Source organism: Phacochoerus africanus, chromosome 3, assembly GCF_016906955.1.
Source record: "Phacochoerus africanus isolate WHEZ1 chromosome 3, ROS_Pafr_v1, whole genome shotgun sequence".
Classification (NCBI taxonomy): domain Eukaryota; kingdom Metazoa; phylum Chordata; class Mammalia; order Artiodactyla; family Suidae; genus Phacochoerus; species Phacochoerus africanus.
This window is the reverse complement of record NC_062546.1, coordinates 148,941,574-148,968,533: the sequence shown is the minus strand read 5'-3', so window position 1 is coordinate 148,968,533 and position 26,960 is coordinate 148,941,574. Positions and strand designations below refer to the sequence as shown.

The 26,960-nt window shown below is 41.2% G+C and overlaps 1 protein-coding gene across 2 annotated transcripts in view; it reads left to right on the top strand.

Annotated features, from left to right (window-relative positions):
- Positions 1 to 26,960, top strand: part of PDE11A (phosphodiesterase 11A) — a 424,697-nt gene that overhangs the window by 310,187 nt on the left and 87,550 nt on the right. For both annotated transcript variants that reach the window (XM_047772960.1, XM_047772959.1), the window contains exons 11-12: positions 22,207 to 22,353; positions 22,617 to 22,724. In XM_047772960.1, coding sequence (XP_047628916.1) covers positions 22,207 to 22,353; positions 22,617 to 22,724 — 255 coding nt within the window. The remainder of the gene's footprint in view (positions 1 to 22,206; positions 22,354 to 22,616; positions 22,725 to 26,960) is intronic.

The following is a 26,960-nucleotide window of genomic DNA, read 5'->3' as shown; positions in this document are numbered from 1 at the left end:
TTCTCTTCAAAGCATCTTAGTGAACTACTACTTCTTGTCCATCCTAAATCAGGTGAGGTTGATTTTAGAGGCATTTCTACCCTGTGCCCAATTATCCGATGCTTGCACAGTCCAAGCATACAATAATACAATAGGTGCTCAATGAGCACTTGATGGCCCAGTTTCCTTCCCTCCTCCCTCATTGCCCTGCCCCTCACCTTATCAGTTCCATGTCCTCTGAACGTGTCCTCTTCTTATCTCCTCTCCTTCACAGCTGAAACCAAGAGAATAGCACTTGCATATTTGACTCGCGTGTGGGGCTAACAATCTGTGATACTATGGGAGACTATGAGAGTTTAAAAGAAGATAAGGGAGACAGTAAACTACTGTTATTGAAATCTTCAGTTCTACTTCCTGTATCTGTAATCAGCATCCATATCCAGCTTTGGTTCTTTTTTTATAATGATTTTTATTTTTTTCCATTTTAGTTGGCTTACAGTGTTCTGTCAGTTTTACACTGTATAGCAAAGCGACCCAGTCACACACACACACACACACACACACACACACGTATATATATTTTTCTAACATTATCCTCCGTCATGTTCTGGCACAAGTGACTAGATATAGTTCCCTGTGCTATACAGCAGGATCTCATTACTTATCCACTCCAAATGCAATAGTTTGCATCTATTAACCCCAGACTCCCAGTCCATCCCACTTCCCCCCCTCCCCCCTGACAACCATAAGTCTCTTCCCCAAGTCCATGATTTTCTTTTCTGTGGAAAGATTCATTTGTGCCATATATTATATTCCAGATATAAGTGATATCATATGGTATTTGTCTTTCTCTTTCTGACTTACTTCACTCAGGCTAAGAGTCTCTAGTTCCATCCATGTTACTGCAAATGGCATTCTTTTGTTCTTTTTTATGGCTGAGTAGTATTCCATTGTGTGTATATACTACATCTTCCTAATCCATTCATCCGCTGATGGACATTTAGGTTATTTCCATGTCTTGGCTATTATGACTAGTGCTGCAATGACCATACGGGTGCATGTATCTTATTCAAGGAAAGTTTTGCCCAAGAGTGGGATTGCTGGGTCATAAGATATTTCTATATTTGGTTTCTGAGGTACTTGCATATACTATTTACCATAGTGGATGTACCAATTTACATTCCCACCAACAGTGCAGGAGGGTTCCCTTTTCTCCACACCCTCTCCAGCATTTGTTACTTGTGGACTTATTAATGAGAGCCATTCTGACTGGTGTGAGGTAGTATCTCATAGTAGTTTTGATTTGCATTTCTGTAATAATCAGTGATGTTGAGCATTTTTTCATGTGCCTGTTGGCCATCTGTATATCTTCTTTGGAGAAATGTCTAATCAGGTCTTTTGCCCATTTTTCAATTGGGTTTTTGCTGTTGAGTTGTAGAAGTTGTTTGTATATTTTAGAGATTAAGCCGTTGTCAGTTGCATCATTCGAAACTATTTTCTCCCAATCCTAGGTTGTCTTTTTTTTATGATTTCCTTTGTTGTACAAAAGCTTGTCAGTTTGATTAGGTCCCACTGGTTTATTTTTGCTTTTATTTCTGTTGCTTTGGGAGACTGACTTGAGGGAACATTTGTAAAGTTGATGTCAGGGAATGTTTTGCCTATGTTCTCTTCTAGGATTTTGATGGTGTCTTGTCTTATGTTTAAGTCTTTAAGCCATTTTGAGTTTATTTTTGTGTATGGTGTGAGGATGTGTTCTAGTTTCATTGATTTACATGCAGCTGTCCAGTTTTCCCAGCATCACTTGCTGAAAAGATTGTCCTTTTCCTATTTATATATTCTTGCCTCCTTGTCAAGGATTAATTGACTGTGGGCATCTGGGCTTATTTCTGGGTCCTCTGTTCTGTTCCATCAGTCTGTATGTCTGTTTTGGTACCAGTACCACACTGTCTTGATGACCATGGCTGTGTAATATAATGGTAGTTATGCCTCCTGCTAGGTTTTTGTTCCTCAGAATTGCTTTGGCAATTATGGATCTTTCATGGTTCCATATAAATTTTTGGATTGTTTGTTATTGTTCTGTGAAAAATGCCATGGGTAATTTGAAAGAGATTGCACTGAATCTCAGCTTTGATTCTTTTATCCCACTTCTTGTCCCAAAGGGAACTAGAGGAAAACCGGTATAAATGGCTGAACCAAAAGACGCTTAACATCAAGTCACTTTGTTCTTTATGGAGTGGCAGGACTCAAATTCAGAAACATGTTATCTACAAATTCTGGAAACATCAGGGAAGGAAAGAGTAGCTAATTTGGGGCTGCCTGGTAATTGTCCATGTGGTTGAAGATGGTTGGTCCCTAGCACTCCCCTAATGCTGGCTCTGCCATGTCCCCTCTCACCCAGCCCCCCACCTCCTGCTCAGGAGGTTGGGAGTTAAAACCTCTGTTACCTCTATTGCCCACTGGAAATGGAGCTTTTCTTCAAACCTCAAGACACTGTTTCTTCTTATTTTCCTAACCACCTCTCTCTTCTGAGGAAAGTGTTCTCAGAGAAAGTATCCTTTTACCTCTGTCAATCAAATTAAGCTAACATTTACAGAAAGCCCTCTGGGTAGTGCAGAAATGAAGCAGACACAATTCACAATTCTCTCTTCTGTCCTGCCCTTCAGGGGTCCCTGTCTAGTAGGATAAATGGACACATACATAGCTCTCTGCAGAGTACCTGGCACACTGGAAGCCCTCGCCAAGTATTTGTTGAATGAATGAGTGAAAGAATGACTACACAGTAACTTTAACAGACTATAGCAAATGTTATAGAAGAAAAAAGGACAAAATATACCAAAATTGATTTGAGAGGCTGTTCATGGTTATACGTACTGGGGAGGGCTTCATAAGGAGAGACAGATAAAAGCAGAGCCTTGCAGACAGAGGAGTTCTGTTGAGCCTTTTGGGAGTGAGACAAATTGAAGTTGGCACCCCAGGGCTCTCTGGGAATAAGAAATCTTTCCTGGGCCTTTTCTCTACAGCACAGCCATGAAGTTACTTTCTAGACAAGAGAAGCATAGTGATAGGAACACAAGAATGGTAAGGGCTGATCAACAAGATATTAGGCTGAAGAATGACTTGCTTGCCAGCTCTCCACAAGAGGATCACCTTCCCTGGAAGAATGGGTGGCCTGGTTTTATATTCAACAAGTGACAGCCCTTATCTTTGCTCCTTATCTTTGGAGGTGTTTAACTTCAACTTGATGAATCATGTTTTACTCCAGTGTATCTTGGATATCTCAGCACAGAATATACTTCTTTCCAAGAGTGAATATGGTGCAGTTTTCTGGGGTCAGGAAGCCTTTTTAGATTGCCTTCTCTAAGCAACCAGGGAGAGAAAAGACTAGAATTGTAATCAGGGTACTTTTGATTGGGACCACCATGGGCCTGACATGAATTATTTACTCTGAATTCCTGGAAATGTAGTATTCCATTCAACTGAGATAATGGTAATTGTGTGTTATGGATAGAATTGTGTCTCCCCACAAAAAAATTCATATGTTGAAACCCAATCCCCAGCACCTTAGAATGTGACTGTATTTAAAAATAGGGCTTTACAAGAAGTAATTAAGGCTAAATCAGATCATAAGGGTGGGGCCCTTATCTAAAGTGATTGGTGTCCTTAAAAGAAGAGGAAGAGGCATCAGGGATGCACACACACACAGAGAAAAGGCCACATGAGGACATAGCAAGTCAGCAGCCATCTGCAAGCCAAGGGAAGAGGCTTGGGAGAGATCAAACTTGCCAGCACCTTCATCTTGTACTTCCAGCCTCCAGAATGTCAAGAAAATTAATTTGCATTGTTTAAGCCACCCCGTCTGTGGTATTCTGTCGTGGCAGCTCTAGCAGACCAATACCTGTCATATATTGAAGGCCTACTACTAGCCTGGCACTGTGCTAAGTATTTTGTCTCCTTAATGTTTTTAATGACTATGAAAGACAGTTGTTGTTATGTTCCTTTTTCTGAAGAAAAAATAGATGTCCAAGGCCACAGCTCTAGCGAGAGGCGAAACTCTGTTTGGCTCCAGACATTTATGCACTTCGCATACCACCAACCCACAGTTACGAAGTTCTAGCCATGAAAGAAGCACTAGGCTGTAATAATTGCTGACATTTGAGAACTTTAATCCTTTCCTTATGGAACTTATAAATGATGAGAGACAGACTTACAAAGATAAATAAATAAATAAGTGCTGCCTGGACGAGACCGTCTGGAATCAATAATGCCATGGCAACACTGCAGTGAATCTAAGCTAAGAGAGCATTCAGATGATTGTGAAGACAGCATAGGGGAGTGGCTACAGACATAAGGGTTAGGGGGCAGATTCAGCAGTCTTCCAGCTGCGTGATCTTGGGCTTATATCCTTCCTTATGTCCTTAACCTCGTCAGTTTCCCCATGTGTGCTAAGAGGGCTAAATTGAGACTAATGATGGTACATTACCCATTGGGTTGTTGGAGGATTAAATAAGATACTATAAAACACTTTTCAGGAGTTCCCGTCGTGGCACAGTGGTTAACGAATCCGACTGGGAACCATGAGGTTGCGGGTTTGGTCCCTGCCCTTGCTCAGTGGGTTAACGATTCGGCGTTGCCTGAGCTGTGGTGTAGGTTGCAGACGTGGCTCGGATCCCACGTTGCTGTGGCTCTGGCGTAGGCCGGTGGCTACAGCTCTGATTCAACCCCTAGCCTGGGAACCTCCATATGCCGCGGGAGCGGCCTAAGAAATAGCAACAACAACAAAAAAGACAAAAAAACAAACAAACAAACAAAAAAAACACTTTTCATGATGATTGGTACATAATACATCTCAATAAATGCACCATGATGGGAAAAAAAATTCTTCTAATGCATATCCTACTAGCAAAAATAGCCAACCAATCTAAACATGGTTGAGTTCCTGTTTAAATGAAAATGCTTAATGTTGTTAAATTTATGAATATTTTCACTGATAGTTACATATGGATTTCTAAATATGATTTCATTTCCAAAATATGTTTGCCCTATCAGGACCCTCAGCTTAAGTCAAATACCAACATACACTATCACCAACAGAGTCAGGGTAAAATTAAAATGGTCATCAGTGTGGAAAGATAGTCCAGCAGAAAGTCAAGACAAAAAGCATTAATAGGAAATTTCTGTTGTGGCTCAGCAGGTTAAGAACCTGAAATAGTATCTTTGAGGATCCAGGTTCGATCCCTGGCCTTGCCCAGGTGGTTACCCTGTAGGTCACAGATGCAGCTCGGATCCAGTGTGGCTATGGTGTAGGCCAGCAGCTGCAGCTCCAGTTCTACCTGCAGCCTGGAACCTTCCATGTGCTGTGAGTGTGGCCATAAAAAGGAAGAAAATAAAGGCCAATAAAATAGCTGGTAGAAGTCAAAGAGCAAATTAAAAATCAATTTTATGTGTGTGTGTGACATTGTATGTGCCTGGATGTACGTGTGAGTGTGTTTTCAGGAAAACCTCCACTCATCTAGAGGTACAGTTCTAGACAGGGAATTGTGGCTGAGGAATCATCCCCCACCCTCCTTACCTTGCTTGATAGATTGCTTCTTCACTGCAGGTGATTGCTTTATTCAGCCCAAAGAGTAGAAACTTTTTTATTGTGTTTCCTGTGCTTTTATGGCACAAACCAATATAAATATTTACTGGATCTATAAGCAAAAGTATATAAAGTCTTATTTATCTTGCTGCATAGAGAAACCATGAAAAACAGGTGGCAAGTTGAGTCCATTTTTCTCCAAGAAGACATCCACCTGCATGCTAAGGAAACAGCAGAATAGCTTCAGAAATGAGAAGGGGGCTCTTCTATACTTTTGATGCACAGGATTCCCATGATTTCTATTGGATGCATGAATATTGAAATCTTTCTTCTGACCAACTCACTGGAAAGTGATGATTGGGTGGCCAGTCACATATGTCCATGGTGACAGATTGCACTCCTGACCCCAATTAGCAGGCCAGAAAGATGGGGCTCCAGGTGTGGAACAAGGGGAGAGAGAGCGAAAGCTCAGGCCAGTGGCATGAGTGGAAAACCCAAGCAAAGCCATGTCCTGGTCAGTAGCTCTGTACCCTCCTCCTCACCCCCAGGGGTGACCCACCATTGCCATTAGCTACTAGTTCTAATCCAAATGTGCAGGCTTTGTCCCTCACTGTTTCTGTTCCTGTGGTGGGGTGTGGGACTTTATAAAGGGACATTGGGACCCATCAGCCCGGTGCAGGACAGGGTCAGGTGGACTTTTATCAAAACTATAAAGAAGGGAAGTTGAGCTTCCCTCTCCCTTTGACCCCTTGACATTGTCCTTCTCTACCACTTCACAGCCTCCAGGTCCCATCCTCTTGCTGCCCCCTGTGCCTTAAGTATCATGGTTCAATATTAGAGTTCACTTGTTCATGTGAATTCTTCTTAGTGAAAATGCTTTGATAAGTATATAATTTCAAACTAGAGAAACAAGGGAGTGTGATGTTCCTTAGTTTTTAGCTGTGTGTAAATCAAGTGCAGGTCAGCTCACATGGCCCCTGTTACCAATTTCCAAACCTGATCCATCACCAGGGTGATGTCCCAGCCAGCCTCACCTCTTGCAAAAGTTCTCTCACCTTCTTTCTCCTTTCATCTTTTTCTGTCTAGTTGTCAAATTGTTGTTGCATTTCTCGGGGAATTATTCTCATTTTCTGTCCTGCTTTATGAGCCTTTCCTTCCACTCCATTGCCTCAAAGGTATTTCCATTTTAATAGGGAATAATTATCTGATTTATGTTGATGAAACTGTAATGGTGATATTTCAGGCAGGCAGGGGAGAGCCCTTGCCTGGAATTGTAGATCTTTCCCCCAGCCTGGCATGTGAGCAGTTATCTGTTCAACCCATGTTGAGGTCATTTGCGCCTAAAATTGCATTTTTTTCCTTTGCACCATTCCCACCAAGAGTTGGGAATTACTGACTGCCTTTTATAAGTTTCTGTTTGTGAAATTAACATGCAAGTCTGCTCCCTAATATCAGACCTTTAGAAAAATTACAGCATGCCAAGGCTAATAGCAGAAATGTGAAGGGTGTTGGGTGAAGTTTTTATTTTCTAAGATGCCTAGATTGTTGTAGAATTAATATAGGGTGGCTGTTGGTTGGAGTAAATAGTATCTAAGCTATAGGAAGCTAACATTTGAAGTGTCCTTTTTAAAAATGAAAATAATGTTGATTAAATATGTATTATTCATTATAGAATCTGTATTACTTTCTAAATGATGACCTAGTTATCATCTTAAATCTCTTTTGTAATATTGTTTAATTTCCTATCCTTCTTTTAATACTCTTCAGATGGACTTAAGGACTTCAATACATTACCAGTGAGTGTAGAGTTTACCCTCACTCATCACACAATTATAGCATCCCTGCTATGTGCTCTGTAAGCCACCAGGCACCATAGAGCCTGGAGGAAGCATCCCTCAGGTGAGGCTGAAGCTGACAGGGGCAGCAAAGCAAAACCCACATAACAGCAGGTTGAGGGTGAGGTAGGTGGAAGGCTAATAAGGTCCAATCGAGCATATAAGTCAGGCAAGCAATGTTTAAAGGAGACCTCAGTTCAGTCAGGGCTGGGACTAAAAGCCACAATTTGCTGGGCTAGAAGGACCACGCTGGATGGGCAACACTTGTGTTAGGGTATTCTTGTCTCACATCCCTAAACCTTAAAGTCTAATGCAACCAACACACCTTTAGTTCCCTGCAAATATCCACCATCCTCCCATTACTAAGATGTGGCAAGAAAGATGCCACAAGAAGTTCATGATAACCTCACCAGCCTACCATGTCACACCCACACATCCACACTGCAGGGACCCATATTCTCGGAGGGAGGAAGTTGGCTGTCCTGTCACTCAGAGCCACGCAGCTGGTGAGCTTAGGTTGGAGCCTGAAGACTAGGGCTGCAGGGTCAGGGACCTCTCTGTGTGTCTCTTATCACAAACAGTCCCAGTGATGTATAAACAAATAGGACATTAGGTTCATTCAAAGTTAGAAGGCTACTTGCTTCATATTACCTGATCTTGGTTCTATCCCCTCCGGTCCCGTGTGTGAATGTGTGTGTGTCTAAGTGTAAAGTATTCACAGGGGTGGTTGGCAGAAAGCCCACCAGAGGATATTGGATATTGTGGAACGGCTTGGGGAGAATTAGTGCAGTAACTTTCAGTGATATTATCAGGTCTTCATTCACTCATCCAATAAATATTTAATGAGTTTCTTCCAGGTGCAGGTACTGCCCATGAAGACTGTGCTGGGCACTTAGGACTTAACAGCAGACACACGCAATCCCTACTCTACCATCAGACCTTTAACAGATAATTACACAATGTATTCTTGATGGAGTAGGGATGTCATTATCCACTGCCCCAGCTCTCAGGGAGTTTGAGCTGGTTTATTTTAGCTTCCCACCCAAGTTCAGGTGTTCAGGGCTCCCCCACCAGCACTCCTCTAGGTAACCAGGATCTGCCCCTCTTTCTTGGCTTCATGCACATCCTCAGGTATTAAGTATTTGGAGACCAAGCAGAAGTACATTGCCCAGACAGGTGCCACTCCCATCAGGTGGTCAGTGGGTGAGATACTAGACCCTGAGGAGCTAAAGTTTTCACCTGTCTCCCACGGAGGAGTAGCTGGTGGGTCCCTGACTTAAAGCAACAGAAAGTATCCACTTGAGCAAAGGCAGACAGTCCATGGTCCTGACTCAATTACCACATGGCTCCTAGATACAGCTGCCATGCTCCCAGGGTTTCTCTCCTTCTCATCATATCTCATTCCCTGAATTCGGTAAGGAGGGGAGAGTCCTCCTTTCCCTTCTCTTACCTCCCCAGGAGCACACTCTCTTCTCTTCTGGGTCTTTCAGAATAGACCCTGATGACCCATTGACTCCGAACACCACTCACCCAAAAGCAAATTCTTTTTCCTGGAAGATGCAGAGAACTGCTTGATCTTGGAATTCTCCCAGGAGAGAAGGGAAAGCATTTGCTCTTGAGTGCAGCAAAGAAAGGGAAAAGGAAACAAAGACAGTTGCCTTTTTATAGGAGGACTCCATATATCTGTCACCTACAAAAACTGTCACCACAGCTTTGGAGAGAAGGTTCTGGGGTTCTGACCACAGAAGACGTGGACTGACTGGTCACTTCCAGGGGACAGGGGAGCAGACTGACAGGGACAGTAAATGGAAGTCAGTCCTGGAATTACAGGAAGGCGGGCTCCAGGGTTGTGGTCCAAGGCCATTGATGGGCGCTGATGCCTCATGGATTCTCAGGGCCAGTTAGGGCAAGTCCTGAATCAAACAGCGTTTCCATCAACTCTGGGGCCTTATAGGTCTGCATCTCCTGGTGCTGTGCTATCTTCAGGTCAGATTGGAACTCTACTCTGCCTATGCCATTCTCTCTGCCTGGAATAGTCTGTGTTTCCTAATTCTCCTGGTGGGCTTGTATTCACCCTTCAACACCCACATGAGATGATCCCTCTCTACTGTGTTTCTTGGCCTCTTATGTATTCCCTTCTCTCGAAGCCTCTGAACTTCATGCTTCTGTTTTTTCACTATTCATTCTATTTACTGTCGTTTCTCCGTGCGTAGAGCACAACCATCTTAGGAATGGAGTCCACATCTTTTCTTAGGTTTTAATACAAGCTCTATAACCTTGAGAAACTTTTGATGATAATAACTATTTTTTTTTACCTTCTAAATTATTCTAAATATACTTTGTAAAGCTGAAGGTTAATGATGATTTAGAATTGAGGCAGGGACGCTGAGCTAGAAGTATTTCATCAGACTCTCCTGGGCGTTTCAATGGTGCCCTGTATTTCCCCCCTCATAGCTCTTACCAGACTGTATTGCATTGCCTGTTTACTCCTCTGGTCCCCTGACTCACTGTGAGCACAGGACCACAGTGATTTCACAGATGTATGTATAGTACAGGGCAGGGCCTGTCATAGGACTAGGCACACAATACATGTGAGTTAAACTTAGTTGAATTAAATGCAGAGGCCTCCTAAGGAAATGGAGACAGCTGATTCTCATGGCCTAGTCATTGAAATCTTCTGTGCCCACCCTTTCCTTCTGGGAGGCTGACATCCGTATAACAATGAGTGTATTGAGTGTAACAGCAACATGCCAACAACAACCATAATTATTTTAACAGTCACTATTATTGCTTCCTATTTCCTAGCACCGTGCTAGACTCTTTGTATGTGTTATTTCATTTACGCTTCACCACAGCCATACATCGGGGTTTTATTATTGTCTACACAAAGAATGCTCAATCCGAGGCTTACTTCAGTTTCTGGCCCATAGCCACCGAAAGAGTAAGAGTCAGGGGAAGGATTAGAGCCTGTATCTGTTGTGAAGCATGTTCTAGGCAAGTACAAGGTAAATTTAATAAATAACTTCAAGAGAAAACTGTTACTGGAAGAAATTTAGACCATACTTTTTAGTAACATTAGTGAACAAATCTTTGATAGAGTCAAACCTTTCTCTTGAGGGATAGTGTTCTTAGTTTGATGCTTCAGCCCTTGTTGGCAGTGAATTAATTTTTTCCCAACATTTTATGGTGAAAAATTTCAAACATAGAAAAAGTCAAAGGACTTGCACAGCGAACCCTCATCAGTCTGTGGTTTTTCACTTCCTTCAAGAACTCCTTATATTCTGCTGTCCATCCCCCAAATTTGCACACCACTCAAAGCCACCCCAGCTCTGAGTAATTCACTGCTATGCTTGTTGTGGGGACAACATTTAGAAAAACAGTTCTTAGTGGGCACCAAAGTCACCTGGAGGGCTTGTTAAACACAAACTGAATTTCTCATCTGATTAGAATTTGCATTTCTAACAAGTTCCCAGGGATGTAGATGTAGCTGGTTTGAGAATCACTGGCTTGGGGCATTTTTCCCTGAAAAACACAAAAGACATTTCTCTCTAGACCCAGAGATAATATAGCTGTGTCTCTGTGAGTTTCCTTTGCCAACTTTTTTTTTTTAATCTTATAAACACTGAAAATCATCTAACATATCAGATTCTCTTTGTAGTACTTTCTAGGAAACCTACAGACAAATTTCTGGCTCTCCTTACAAATGTATTGATGCTGTGGCATGCATTTTGTCTAGTAAATTCACTTTTGATCATATTTTACATTCCTATCCTTAGTTTCCCTTTGATTTGTCTTTCTGGCCCATTCTTACTTTCCTTTATTCTCTGTTATTGCATGGATCTTTGAAATCCACATTAAACATTCTCTAGGACAAAGCAGGTTATGTATATATCACTACCTCCAGCAACAACAAAACAACACTTTGATATACCACATTGAGTATTTAATAAGAAAGCAGTAAACTTTTAAAACAGAAACATTTTTTCAAAGAAAAATTACTTCGGTGTGCCCACCTCACTTAGAAACCATAGGCTTGATGAAGAGCCATTTGAAATTAAAGATTCAACCCATCATCATCTCTTAGTGCTGGTCCCCTTTTGCCTTACACATTGCCTTTAAGATCATTGTAAGGTACATAATGCAAGGTAGATTTATCTTGTAACCTTTCTTTTCAAAAATCTTCTTTTGCATTTGGAGTGGATAAGCAATGAGATCCTGCTGCATAGCACAGGGAACTATATCCAGTGGTGGAACATGATGGAGGATAATGTGAGAAAAAGAATGACTGGGTCACTTTGCTGTAGAGTAGAAATTGACAGAACACTGTAAATCAACTATAATGGAAAAAATAAAAGACATAAAATAAAAGAAGAAACTACCAGAGTTCCCGTCATGGCACAGCAGAAATGAATCCGACTAGGAACCATGAGGTTACAGGTTCGATCCCTGGCCTCGCTCAGTGGGTTAAGGATCTGGCATTGCCGTGAACTGTGGTGTAGGTCACAGATGCGGCTCCAATCTGGCATTACTGTGGCTCTGGCATAGGCTGAGTGCTGTAGCTCCGATTCGACCCCTAGCCTGGGAACCTTCATATGCTTGCAGGTACAGCCCTAAAAAGCAAAATAAAAAATAGAAAAATTTCAAAAATTTAAATAAAATTTAAAAAGAAAAAAAGAAACTACATAAAACATGGAATATAAACAAATATTACATCACCCGCAAGTGTTTAAGACACACTTGATATCTTTCTTTTTAAAATGTGTACCAAATGGTTTTTAATGTTACATAATAAATTTTTTAAATACATACATTTAAAAATATAACATTTTAAATGTTATTTACTGAGGAAAAAAAGAAAATCTCTTTTTAAATGATCCATTTCTGGAGTTCCCATCATGGCTCAGCAGTTAACGAACCCAACTAGCACCCATGAGGATTCGGGTTCGATCCCTGGCCCTGCTCAGTGGGTTAAGGATCTGGCATTGCCGTGAGATTTAGTGTAGGTTGCAGACGCAGCTCGGATCCCATGTTGCTGTGGCTGTGGTGTAGGTCGATGGCTACAGCTCCAACTCTACCCCTAGCCTGGAAACCTCCATATGCCATGGATGCAGCCCTAGAAGGACAAAAAGACAAAATAATAAGAAATAAAATGACCCATTTCTGTTGATATGCAGTAAATTGTCTTTCTTTCTTTCATTTTTTAATAAATTGAGACCCGTTTTATTTATTTATTTATTTATTTTAAATTTTTTGGTTTTTTTAGGGCTGCACTCACAGCATATGGAAGTTCCCAGGCTAGGGGTGAATCTGAGCTGGAGCTGCTGCCTATGCCACAGCCATGGCAACATGGGATCCTAGCCAATTCTGCACCCTACACCATAGCTCATAGCAATGCTAGATCCTTAACCACTGAGCGGGGTCAAGGATCAATCCCCTGTCTTCATGGATACTAGTTGGGTTCTTACCACTGAGCCACCTCGGGAACTCTGATATGCAGTACTTAAATTTTCAGTGCTGCTAATTAGAACTGTTTTGTTGATGAATATAAATAATGAAGGCATATTAGAACAATACAAGAGCCAGGGTTGAAAAGATAGTCACATAAGAGAAAGTTTCTCTATTTCAAAAGGGAGTAATCACTATGATGTTTCTTTTTCTTTCGGTTTTTACCATGACAAGAAAAATATGTGGGAACCATGCTTTTTCATGAGGCTTATGTTGCTGCACGAAAGATAACAATGACAGTTTCTTGAGATTAATAGGAAACAGTTATAAATAAGATGGTTTCACTGGAACAGCTCAAACAGAAATAAAAGAAAAGCCATAAGATTTTTAACTTCGGGTGAAACTTGTGAAAATCACATGTGAAAAGAGAATAGAAGTTTCATTCTCCTATTAAGAGATTCAAAGTAATAGGTCTCCTCAAAACCTAGAAAACCAAAGTGAAGGAAGCAATAATTGAGAATAATTAAAAGTTAGTAAGAGAGGGAAATGTTGTACCTAGAAGTTTGTATTTCTTTAAATTTTCCTCTTTTTCAATATAGTGATTATTGAGTACTAATCTTCCTTGATTATATACACTTGAAAAAGACAGCTATATAAAATGCCCTTTGACTTGATTGGCCATATAATGGGAAGCTTTGCCATTCTGTGTGAAGCTCAGGTATTCACAGGTACCAAGACCCTAGAAGCGAAGAAGAAAGAGCCTCTGGGGCTCTTCTTCTCAAACTTGGGTGTACATAAGTATCACCCAGAGAGTTTGTTCAGCTAAGAACCCATTTAAACTACAGAGGAGTCAGAAGAAAGCTATGGACCCCTCTTCCCAAATCACACATGAACACACTCAAGCCAATTTGCCTCCATGATTCAGGGACCGAATTCCTGCTCTAAGGGAGAGGTTTGAAAACTCTAGAGTATAAACTGAGTTTGAAAACCCTAAAATGACTGTAAATATGACAGTGATTTATACAACTATAGAGGAGAAAAAGGTCACTGTGGGATAAGATAGGGATGAATGAATGGGAATGAACTTGTACAGACGATGGGGCTTGAATTGCAATCAGCAGAAGAAGACAAACCCACTGGGTGGAGGGGTAGAATAATCTGAAGCCAGACAGGGAGAGATGAGAATAGGGAGAATAAATTGCCCAGCCTGAGGCTTCCATGGAAGACTTAAAGTGATAACACTGGATGGGCAACGTGGAAGAGCCTTGAATGCCAAGCTAAGGAATTTTACTACATTCTGCAGACCACACTGAGTCCTTAAAGTTATTTAAAGAGGGAGAAACTGTGGTAAAAATGGTATAGGCTTAATTAAAGGGATAAAGGCTATGTTTTAATGGATAAACATATAGTATGTTTATTATATATTTTCATATGAGATAGGGTAGGGCTTTATAATTCTTTTTTTAAAAAAAATGTATCTTGGCAAGTCTTGGACATTTATATTCACTCTTAGGCTCTGAATTTTACTGCTTCTGTGTATGAATTTAGCCCATGAGCTGCAGAGTTTGACTATGGCATTGTCGTATGCCTGGCCCTAAGAACACAAGGAGGACTCAGATCTTCACATCTTGGCCACTCATGTCACCAGGTGGCTCCACAGCCTTCTGTAGCTTCTGTTTTGCATTGTAGATGAGAGAGTTGGTGTAGCCTGCAGATGTGCTGGCCTGAACCTTCTTGGTCAGCTGACAGTGCACTACCAGAGCTTTATTGCTCCCTGTCCTTGGAATTCTGTATCTTTCCCAAGTTTTCCATGTCATGGATAAATCTGTGCGTGAGGCATCTGAATATCCCAGGTTTTCCCGTTCAGAAGTTGGTGTAGGTAGGCAGCCTTGTACCGAGATTCATAAGGAATTGTGTCCTCCTTTCTTAGGAAAGAAGAGAAATTAGGGAGTTCCCATCGTGGCACAGCAGAAACAAATCCAACTAGGAACCATGAAGTTGCAGATTCGATCCCTGGCCTCGCTCAGTGGGTTAAGGATCTGGCATTGCCGTGAGCTGTGGTGTAGGTCGCAGACACGGCTCGGGTCCCAAGTTGCTGTGACTGTGGTGTAGGCTGGCAGCTGTACCTCCAATTGGACCCCTAACCCCATATGCTGCAGGTGTGTCCCTAAAAAGCAAAAAAAAAAAAAAGAAAGAATAGAAATTAGTTAAATGTACACTCTTCACCACGAGAGAGGTGACTTTGTGCTATCTAAAAAACTAGTAACTTTTAGTACTACTAGTCCCTCTAAAGCCAGAGTATGTGTGGTGTATGTGTGTGTGTGTGTGTGTGTGTGTGTTTTAAGCATATCGCAGCTGTGTCCCAAATGTCCAGGAGAACCCTTTCCAGGATCCCCTCTGGACAGGATTCCTCACATCCCTGCTCTCCCCCTATCTCACCTGTTCACTCTTCCCTTCTCTTACTCTGTTACCTGCCTAGCCAAGGCTGGGATTTGAGCTTCACAACTGCTCTGCTGGCCAGACAGAGCTAATGTCATTTGCCTCATGTCTGCCTCTGCTTCCTCAGAGAACAAGTTATTTTTTTCAGGGTGATCTTGGGAGTATTGAGCTGACTCTGTGTTCGTACTAATCAAAACAAAGCTGACAACTGGAGCTTACTCCAAAATCAGCTGTGAGTTTAGAGACTTCCACAAATGGATTCATATAAGTACAGACCAAAATATTGTCCCTTCAAATGCATCCTGGCTGCCCAGGATAAAAGATGGATCAGTAGGCTAGTCATCTGGGAATCACAGACACTGCTCACGGTGCACCCAAGTTAGTTGCATGATGCAAGAATGGAAAATCCTTTGATTTGGCGGTGGCCCATTTTTAAAGGCAGTACAGTGATTAGGAACCAGGCTGTAGAACCAGGCTCCTCAGGTTTAAATCCACCTCTGCCAATCACAACCATGCAAATTTGAACAAATTGTCTATCATCCGTAATGTGGGATTAAAAATATTTCCTACCCCTCGGGGTCCTTGTGAAAATCAAATGAGCTAATATACATAAAGTGCTAAAACAGTTCCTGTCATATATGTAGTAAGAGCTACAGCAATGCTGGCAAAACAAAGAACTTTGCAGCCCCTTCCCCATCACCACGGCCCAGTGTCCTGTCTTCATTATTTCATTCATCCCAGGGTCCTTTTGTCCAGAGGGGTGAGTGGATGAGTGGATTGGATTGGCAGCAAGTCATTTCTCCCTTGAATTGCTAGGGCTGGACCACCGCCCACTCTGTTGTTTCTTCTCATTTTCTGAGCATCACAAAATGTAACATTCATGTGTCAAAGGATCCAAGATAGTATTTTAACATTTTACAGCCTCTTTGTAAAGCTACCTTTTCAGTTTTAGAGGAGGCAGTTTTATGACTCCCTTTGATAACCACTTAACTATTAAGACCCAAACAAAGAAGAGGAATGGTCAAAGGATATCAGGTACTTCCAGACAGCTAGAGTCCTACTTCTTAAACATTATTCAAATTAGCTCCAGGACTCATAATTCTGTATTTTCATTTATTGCTGCAGTAAAGTAAATGGTTCTTTTATCCAAATGTTATTTCCTGGCTATTAATTCAGTAGTTATTTTGGATTGTAGCACTCCTCTTTGATTTAGGGATATGGTACCTTATAAATATGTAAAAGTTGAAGACTGACACTTGGAGAATTGACTTTGATTTGTTTTGTTAATATCCTGTGGCTAGAGTAGTTATAGGTTTGGAAGATGTGGCCTCATTCTCTGCTTATTAGAAGAGATGAGTGCTTGGGTCTCTATAACAAGGGAATTTGGAGATGCTCTTCCCAAACCTTTTGCAGGCCAGACCTCCGCACACACCTCCACAGGACACATAAGTACCCTCTATGCTTCATAGTTTTCTGCAGAAACTGTCCTTAAACCCAAGAATATAGATGAAAACTATCCATACTTCTCAAAATAACTGAAAATGGTCAGTCCTTAAAGGCTTAGGACTTTCTCTGCATCTACAAGTGTCAGCAAGGGTTTACGATAGGGCTCAGGATGATCTATAGACTGGTATGATTTAACCGTGGATCAATCAACCTATTAGAGGAAAAAAGACAAGGTCAATAAGGATGGGTCTTGGTGAACCAGAGGTCATCCTACATTTTTCAACCTAATGTTCTTATTTCCTTTCCATTAACATTTCATAATGAAAAAATGCCTATATTCCTTAATTTTTAAGATAATTAAGTGAATTTAGTGCCTTGGAAGGGTAGAGGATTTATAATGGCATCAGGGAATACACTATTAATAATCCACGAGACAGGGACCACCTGGAGAGCAGCAGTGCCACCTCCATCACCGTTTCTTCTCCTTGGCAACAAGCTGTAAGAGGGTTAGACCTCCTTTGCCAATTCAGAACCAAACTCTTTTCCTGAGACCAGAAAGACTTGTGTCTTCTGGGGCAGGGCATCTACCCTCTTGGGAAGTGGTTTTCCAGTTGTATTTGAGTCTGAATTTGAACAGATTACAACAAGCCCAGAACATTCTAAGAACATGGCATTCTCTGTATGCAAAGCCCTGAAATATTTGATGGAAGAAGAGAGTCGTTCTGGAGCTTCCTTAAGGAAAAGCAACATGGCATCTGCCTCTGAAACTGTTACAGCTTAGTAAGTGCGGACAACATGACACCAGTGAACACAGAGAGGCACGGAACAAGAAAAAGAGGTGTACCAGTTTGCGGCCTGGCCCATGCACATAGAAACAAAGGGACTGAAAACTGAAGCCTGGCTTACCTCTGAGTTCTACAAGCTTATCAGTGAAAGCACCATTTAACAAAGATAATTTCCAAGATGTGGGGATAAAGATGGTAAACACATTAATTTTCTTTTGCTTCTTCCTCAATCCCCACTAAAACAACAATAAAAGGCTTTTTTCTTTCTTTCTTTCTTTCCTTCCTTCCTTCCTTCTTTCTTTTCTTTTCTTTTCTTTCTTTCTTTCTTTCTTTCTTTCTTTCCTTCTTTCTTTCTTTCTTTCTTTCTTTCTTTCTTTCTTTCTTTCTTTCCTTCCTTCCTTCCTTCCTTCTTTCTTTCTTTCTTTCTCTTTCTTCTTCCTTTCTTTCTTTTTCTTTCTTCTTCTTCTTCCTCTTTCTTTCTCTCTCTCTTTCTCTCTCTCTCTTTCTTCTCTTTCCTCTCTCTTTCACTCTTCTCTCTCTCTTTCTCTTCTCTCTTTCTCTCTTTCTCTCTGTCTCCTTTCTTCTCGTGTTCTCTCTTTTCTCTCTGTCTCTCTCTCTCTCTCTTTCTCTCTTTCTCTCTTCCTTTTTCTTTCTTTCTGATTTTTAGGGCCACTCTTGCAGCCCATGGAAGTTTCCAGGGTAGGGGCTGAATCCAAGCTGCAGCTGCCAGCCTATACCACAGCTCATGGCAATGATGGATCCCTAACCCATTGGGCAAAGCCAGGGAGAAAACCTGCATCCTCATGGATACTTGCTGGGTTCGTTGCTGCTGAGCCACTACAGAAACTCCAAGAGGACATTTTTTTTTTTTTTTTTGCTTTTTAGAGACACACCTGAGGCATATGGAGGTTCCCAGGCTAGGGGTCGAATTGGAGCTATAGCTGCTGGCCTACACCACAGCCACAGCAACACCAGATCCGAGCCGCATCTGTGACCTACACCACAGCTCATGGCAACACTGGATTCTTTTTTTTTTTTTTTAATTGTTATTTCCCCAATACAATTTTTTTTCTACTGTACAGCATGGTGACCCAGTTACACATATATGTATACATTCTTTTGTCTCCCATTATCATGGATTCTTAACCCACCGAAGGAGGACAGGAGTCGAACCCACAACCTCATGGTTCCTAGTCGGATTCATTTCCACTGTGCCACAATAGGAACTCCCAAAAGGACTTTTTTAAAGGTATAAATTCTCAAAGATAAAGAAATTGAGAAAGGACTTAACAATGACAAAATTTTGAAAGCTAGAAAACAGATGGATGAATATTAAGTAATCCAGCAAACTAAAGAAAGCCAAAATAAGCTAGCAGTGGGAAAAGCCAAGAGGCAAACGGATTTATACAACAGACCTCCCCCCAGTAGCTCATGAATGGCCTAATCAAGAACCTTTGGGGAGTTCCTATTGAGGCTCAGCGAAAAAGAATCTGACTAGTAACCATGAGGACGCAGGTTTGATCCCTGGCCTCACTCAGAAGGTTAAGGATCCAGCATTGCCGTGAGCTGTGGTGTAGGTTGCAGACGCAGCTCCAATCTGGCATTGCTGTGGCTGTGGCATAAGCCAGCGGCTACAGCTCCGATTCAACCCCTAACCTGGGAACCTCCATATGCAGGGGGCGCAGCTCCTCCCCCCCCAAAAAAAAGAAAAAGAAAGAAAATAAACTCATACCTAGGCACATTTTCATGACATTTCAGAATGCTGGAAACAAAAAGATCTTATAAAACAGAGAGGGAGGAGGAGTCATTTTCAAAGGTAACAGACTCACAGTAGCTTCTGACTTCTCACAAAAAATAACATGTAAGGCTAAAAGGGAATGCCTTGAAAATTCCCATGGTATGATTTCCAACCTAGAACTTGGTATCCAGACAAACAACCAATCGAGTGTGACAGTATTGTGAAGGCATTTCAGATATGCAGCATCTCATAAATGTACTTAGCACACACACCTTTTCTTGGGAAGCTACTGGAAGACGTGTCACCAAAATAAGGAGAGACCCAGAAAAGAGAAAGATGTGGGTTACAGAAACAAAGGAGAGATGAATACATCCCCCAAATTATGGTGCAGAAACATCTTGGATGGAAGCTGTATACCTGGCAGAGAAGACTGCCCACCCAAATGTAGAAGTTCAGAAAGTTCCAGCAGAGATTTCTTCATAAAACTGATGAACTGCCCAAAGCATCTGAACATTTTAATTTATTTTTTGTAATAGTTATTTTCCCAATGCAATTTTTTTTCTACTGTGCAGCATGGTAACCCAGTTACACATATACATGTACACATTCTATTTTCGCATGTTATCATGCTCCATCATAAGTGACTAGACATAGCTCCCAGTGCTACACAGCAGGATCTCATTGCTAATCCATTCCAAAGGCAATAGTTTCTATCTATTAACCCCAAGCTCCCTAACCATCCTCCTCCCTCCCCCTTCCCCCTTGGCAACCACAAGTCTATTCTCCAAGTCCATGATTTGCATCTGAACATTTTAAGATGAGATTTAGATAATTGGTGGAGAGTTTACAGGTTGAATTAATGATAAGTACAGAGAAAAGTAAGCACACATTAAATAAGACAATTATTCACTCTGAAAGTACAAAATGCTGTCGAGGAAAGGAAAAGTAATCCTAGTAAATTGTACAGTTTAGCAATGAATATCTTTCACATAGTCATTGTAATAAAAACCCGAGTATTTCTCTAAACAAAGTTATATCGTTATACTGAGGAGTGAGAAGAGATCCGTGTATGAGGCAGCAGTGGTTGACGGAGTGTAAGACAGCTTAATCTTCATCTTCAGTGTGGGGAAATTAATAGATAATGCTTAAAACAGAAAATAATTAAAAATAAAGTCACAGAGTTCCCATCGTGGCTCAGTGGTTAACGAACCTAACTAGTATGCATGAGGACGTGGGTTCGACCCCTGGCCTCGCTCAGTGGGTTAAGGATCCAGCGTTGCCTTGAGCTGTGTTGTAGGCCGGCAGCTACAGCTTCTGTTCGACCCCTAGCCTGGGAACCTCCATATGCCATAGCGTGGCCATAAAAAAACAAAAATAAATGAGTAAATAAATAAAATCAGGAGTACCTTACTTTGCCAAATACCAAAAAAAAAAAAAGTAGATCTAGATGATTTGAAAGTGGTTGTCTCTGTGGGAGGAAAATTTTGGTACTAGAAGAGTTCTGCAGGCGCATGTGTGTGTGTGTGTGTGTGTGTGTGTGTGTGTGTGTCTTAACTAGTCTCTAAGATCTAATTTATTATTGGAACTATGTGTAACTTTGCCTTTAAATGATTTTTAAAGCAAAAAATAAGGTATCCAAATGCTTAGCATGGGGCCAGGAACTCTACATAAGGACACATTCACACAAAACCTCTTTCCACCACTACCATGTTTGAATTTCAAAAAGCCTTACCTCTTTCTTCCAAGGAGCGAGATTCTACAAACGTGGTAATACGTGAAAATGATTCACTGAAAGATAAGCTGATTAATTTTTTAGTGAAAATCAGCAATCTGCAGAAGAGCAGATAAATTGTCCCATGATGTATGTGTTTGTTCATTGTGCTTCGGTGTTGTGGCGAATAGTCAGTGTGTGAATATTAGCTTAGAGATGCCTGCTCCTACAGAGGAGCATGGGGCTGGGAAGGAACGATTGATTCAGCGGCTTCTGGGATGCTTAGCTGACTTTAGCTGAGCAGAGGTGGATTTCATTGCTTAGCCCAAGCACTCCCAGGGTATAAATCCCTCCCTGGATAATTGACACCCACGGACTAGACTAAGACTATGAAAGCAGAATGGTCCCTGAAAATCTGAAAACATAGAAATGACTCCCTTACTAAGAATGGCCCATGGGATATGGTAAACCCAGTGAAATCAGCAAAAATAAAATTATTCCCAAAGATTTTTCTCTTCCCTTTAGGTTTATGTAGGGCAACTAATTGACAGCTGACTAACATGAGTGTTTTGAAAAACCTGAATATGTATGACTGGTATTATAATTACGTTGTGATTGTAATTTTTTTTTTATAGAATGACGCTAAACAATATTGCAAACTTATCCCTTCAATGGAACATATGCTCACACTAACCCTCCAAACATCTCTATTCTATTAAGAAACACATTTTGCACTAGAGAGTGCTGTCTGATCCTTTCCATCTTTCTGATATACAGAACACGTGTGTCACAAAGAGCACGTGTGCAGCCATAGGACACAAGGATGCAAGAAAAGAAGGCAAAGTGGTGTATTCCCAGGTCCTTCTCCCAAATAGCAGCAATTAAAATTCACAGCTGCTGGCTGCCCAGATGTTTCTTGCGTTTAGTGCTCAGTAATATGCATCAGAATATATTGTATGGCTGCAGTTTCGGTAAACTAGACAGCTTTGGCTTCTAAATTCTGCAGACTAGACCCAGGGTGTATATTTTTCTTCAGATTAGCTCCCCCTCCCCTCCCCCTTTCGTTTGCTTGGGGCATTTGCAGTTCAGAAACAAAAGACATTTCCAGCTCTGAGTTTAGCTGTATCAGAGTGTACGCATAGGTCAGGTCTGATTTATGTGGCATGTCTGATAAGCAGGAGAGGAGAGCAAGATGAAGGGTTTGGGAAAGCTGGTGAACTTGGCTTGACTTATGTCTTCGGCTTTTGTAGGCAGCCAACATCCCTCTGGTGTCAGAACTTGCCATCGATGACATTCATTTTGATGACTTTTCTCTCGACGTCGACGCCATGATCACAGCTGCTCTTCGCATGTTCATGGAGCTGGGGATGGTGCAGAAGTTTAAAATCGACTATGAGGTAAGGTGTACTGTCAAGGGTGATTCCAGGAGTGCACCTGGGACACCATGGTAGCCACCTGAACCGCAGGTTTCCCACATACAAATTGGAATCGGGGGAACAGTATTTTCCCTGCACCCACGGGATTTCTGTGAGAATCGTGTGGGACGTTTGTGGAAGGACGTTCTTTGATCATTGAGGGCTACTCAGACATAAGGCATCATTTCGATAATTGTCCACTGGAGACACAACTGCCTGACACAACCTTTCCCTTCCCATTCCAGACACTGTGTAGGTGGCTTTTGACAGTGAGGAAAAATTATCGAATGGTCCTGTACCACAACTGGAGACACGCCTTCAACGTGTGCCAACTGATGTTTGCGATGTTAACTGTAAGTGCGTCCAGTGCGGGTGAAGGTCGTCTGTCGTTCCCATCTCTCTGATGAATTGCCTTGTGATTTGTTTTACGTTGGAACTTACCTACCCTGGTTATGGGAGTATACATTTCACTGCGATTTCTGGACTTTAAGGCTGTAAAATCACTGACACTTCGAAGCAGGTGTAGTCTTGGAATGATTGCTTGAGTCTCTTTTTAATGCTTTAGCTTGGGAAACTAGGTCTTTTTACAAAAGAAATGCTTGGATTTTCAAAGTGATCTTTTTGTGGAGGTTGTAGAGGTTGTGGAGATGGGTGGCTAAACAGAGAGACCGCTGGATGCGATGCTGTAGGCTGGGGAAAGCCAAGGAAGGGATATGTGAACATGACCCGCAGGTACCTGGGAACCCTCAGGGGGGCTTATCTGGGAGAGGGCCCAGGGGGGCCAGCAGGAGAAGGAGTAGGAGTGAATGCTCACAGGGTTCAGGGGCACACAAGCCTGCAAACCTCTGTTCTGGGCGCTGTAGCCAAGGTAAGGTCGCCAGTCTGTTTTATGGAGATAGCCAGGGCGGCTGGCCAGAGGTAAGCCTTGGAATTTAATCTAAAATCAAATGTTTGTGGCAAAAATTGAAACAGAATCCTCAATTCATCTCCATTTGCTGGCCAGCAACAAGGTTCATTTTGGTCTTATCTCCACTTACCCTGTTAAGCTATCATCAAATAAAATGGTTTCTTGCTTAAATACATTGGTTTCTTTGGCCTCACGATTATATATTGACATATGCATACATGTGTGTGCATGTGTGTGTGTGTGTAAACACATTTACCACACAAAGAGAAGATGAGTTTTGGATTCTCATAACATAAATCTAAATACTTTAAGTCCTTGCACCCAGATTAAAATTTAAACACAAAAGGGGAAATTCCAAATGGCAGGTGTTTTCCTTTGGTCCACATGAAGGAAGACCTGCCCACTTCCTCTGCCCAGACTTCCTCTGCCCATTACAAGTTTACTCATTCTTTAAGGCATTGATTTCATGCCAGTTTTCACACGAAGTCTTTCTTTTTCTCCCCAGGCATCAGCAATTATGTTTTTCTCTCCACTTTGTCTGGTACAACCCCTCTTTCTCTCTGCTATGTTTTAAGTTACGGATCTCTCATTTTCCTATAAATAATCTGCTTGAGGCTGAAGAGATAATTTTTTGTTCTTGCAATAACTTTCATTTGCTTATTCAATGTCTGTTTGTTGAGAACATCAGCAGCACCCCATCCTCAATCATGCACTTGGTAGGTTTTTAACAAACTCATGTCAGATTCACTTGAACTCAGATGCACATGTAGCCTAAGAAGATGGAACCAAAATGTCTTCACATTTATATTCAAGGACTTTTTTGGGGGCGGTGGGAGGTGGCGGGGGGAGGGAGTGGGGATTCTCGACTGCTTAAGGAGCAATCAGAATAACCTGGAAAAACTGGACAAGCCCCATCTTACTGTATGTAACATGAACCGTGAAAGCAGTCAGCCAGTCAAGTAAAGAAGGATAATGCTTTGAGTTATGAGCCTTAATTGCTCAAGTGCCAATGTTGTGTGAAAAAAAAATTAACACTTTCATCTTGTTTTTCCATATCAGATCTCAGTAGACAAGGAACAATTTCTGTGTGCAGAGTTCATGCATATGGCTGCATATTCAGTAAAGAAATTATTAACCTATTATTTTGGAAAACCAATGGATTTATGTGAATTGCCAAAATAAGATAGTAGGGACCTTCTTCAATGAAGGATTAGAGATATCAAAAGCAGAAACAGATCTTATGACAAGCCTTAAAAGAACTGGGATGAGGCAAGTTAGCAAGAGCTTCAGGATCAGGTGGACACAGGGGAAAATGGAATTCACACCCAGTTTTCTTCAGCAAATGTTTCTGAAATTTGGACAATCTTGAACCTTTTAAGAAACTGAAGAAAGCAGAACTCTCAAAACTGTGTTACCACAATGGAGGTACTTATACTGCCAAAATATTTCAAGGGTATGGTTGTTTTCGCAAGTCTGCTCAGCAACCTTGAAGTGTATCACTGTTTGAGAAGGTTTGGGTTTTGTTTTTGTATTCATGCTAGCTCAAAAATAGAAGAATTCGCTGTTAAAAGTTCTCCCTCTTGGGAAGGGGGGCGGGGGGTGCAAAACATGACTTTGGAAAGAATACATTGGTGAATGTTATTTTTGTTCTCCCTTGCATCGAATAGAATAGCCACATCTGGAAAAAATATTATTTTCTGTTCCTTACATGTTGCTGAACTTGACTAAGGTTGAAAATGTCAATTTTTTGTCCCCACAACAAGTAGTCTTTTCTCCAACTTGACCATGGGCATCCTGGTTAATTGGAATTTTTTCACTAAGAAAATAATCATAGAGATAACAAAGATTAGTTGAGCAGGGAAGAAAAAAAATTAACTTAATCTTCTCATTAATTCTAACTTCTGGAATAGGACCTCAGTTGGCAAAGTAGGCAAAATGATAACCTACTTATTTCCATGAGTGGCTGCTAATGATTCAGGAACTCCGGACAGCTATTGGGATATTTCACGGTTTTGTTCTCATCAGTGATTTTATTTTTATTCTAGTTATCTTATATTCCATTTCCATTAGTTGAGTTAGAGCCAAAATTCTCTAGTAATCTGGGAAAAAAATACTAACCACCCCATACATTATAACCCCTGGATTCAGCCTGAGTCACAAGGCCAAGAAAGCATAGCGGATGTGCGCTAAAATTTCCTCTAGATGGCGCTCCAAGGCAAAGTTTCCCAGCCAGTTGGCTGGAACGAAGGAGGCAGGGATCCTCAGCAACCTTTCCTGAAAATGCTTCTTTTCTTCTAAGACAAGGAATACTGAAGCACACACACACCACACTCTTTTCGTAAAAGAGACACCGACAAAGCCAGTGTGTCTGAAAAGCTGCCCTCCTATCAGGACGGAACTGTATTAGGACTGCCCCTTGCCCGCGGAGCTATTAGTGTGAAGAGTAAGGCACCCTCCGTGTGTCCTACATCTGCGGGTGTGTATTTTTCTAAGCCCATTGTATCTGGGAATAGGAAGATGAACAATTGTGCCGAACAAACTATGGCACAATATACAACAGAGCAAGCAAATTATAAATATATAAAAACCAGCTTCCTATCCTTTAACGCTAAAATCATGTCAAAGACGGAAAGTAAACTTACTGATTCAGAATCGTGTTTTGCAAGAGTAATCGACCTCATGTCTAGGTAACAAAGAGATTTTATTCCTTTGGAAATTTAAAAAAAAAAAGAAAGGAAAGGAAAAGCGCAAACTGCATTGTAAAATAGGCAATTTCATATATAATGGTGGAAATTTAGTTCCCTGGGAAGGAACTGTGGTAATGATTTATTAATTTATTCCAAGCCTCTGGCCTGAAATTTCAAGTATTAAATGAAAGCTTCAATGTTATTCTTTGTTTCTAAAGAGACATTTAAGTAGTTAAAATTTACCAAATATTTTTAACTCCTCTGAAAAATGCAGTATGTAGTGCCAGTTACTATTTGCATTTAAAACAGGCACTAAAGACCTGCAGATAGATCAAGAATAATTATACAAATTCTCTTTATTTATAGAAGCTTGTAGAATAAATACTCCGTCAAGCACATACATAATGAAAGATAAGCACATTTCTTATATGTACAATGTAAACCAGATAAAGGAAACGACAATGCTTTTGTTTGTATTCTGTAAAATAAAAAGGCATGTGGTGGTGCCAAGGTTGCAGAGACATTTTTCGGCTTTATAAATGATGTATGAGCTCTGACAGATTTTCCGGAGTGGGAGGGGGGAGGTTTCCTTAAGAGTCAGTATTCTTTACTATCCCATAAATGTACTCATTAGCACTTTGGGCCATGCCCTGTATCCTGTAGGGCTCAATAAAGATTCATTGAATGAGTGGATTTAGTTTAGGGTAATATTATTCAGGGAACCATGCTGCTCAGTGTCCAGTTTTTTAAAAAACTATAAAATGATGAACAACTATCACTGCTAGAAATCTTGTTCTTTCTTCATATCACAGTAAGGTTCAGCTAGGGTTCATATAGAATATTATGATCTTGCAGAATTCACTGGATATGAAAAGAGACGAGCACATGATCACATTAAAATTTATGGCGGTGCTGGCGGCGTGGTGCTGGTAGGGAATTGCCGTTAAACACTCATAATAACCAAGTATCGCGGCAAACACATTGACACCCCCTGA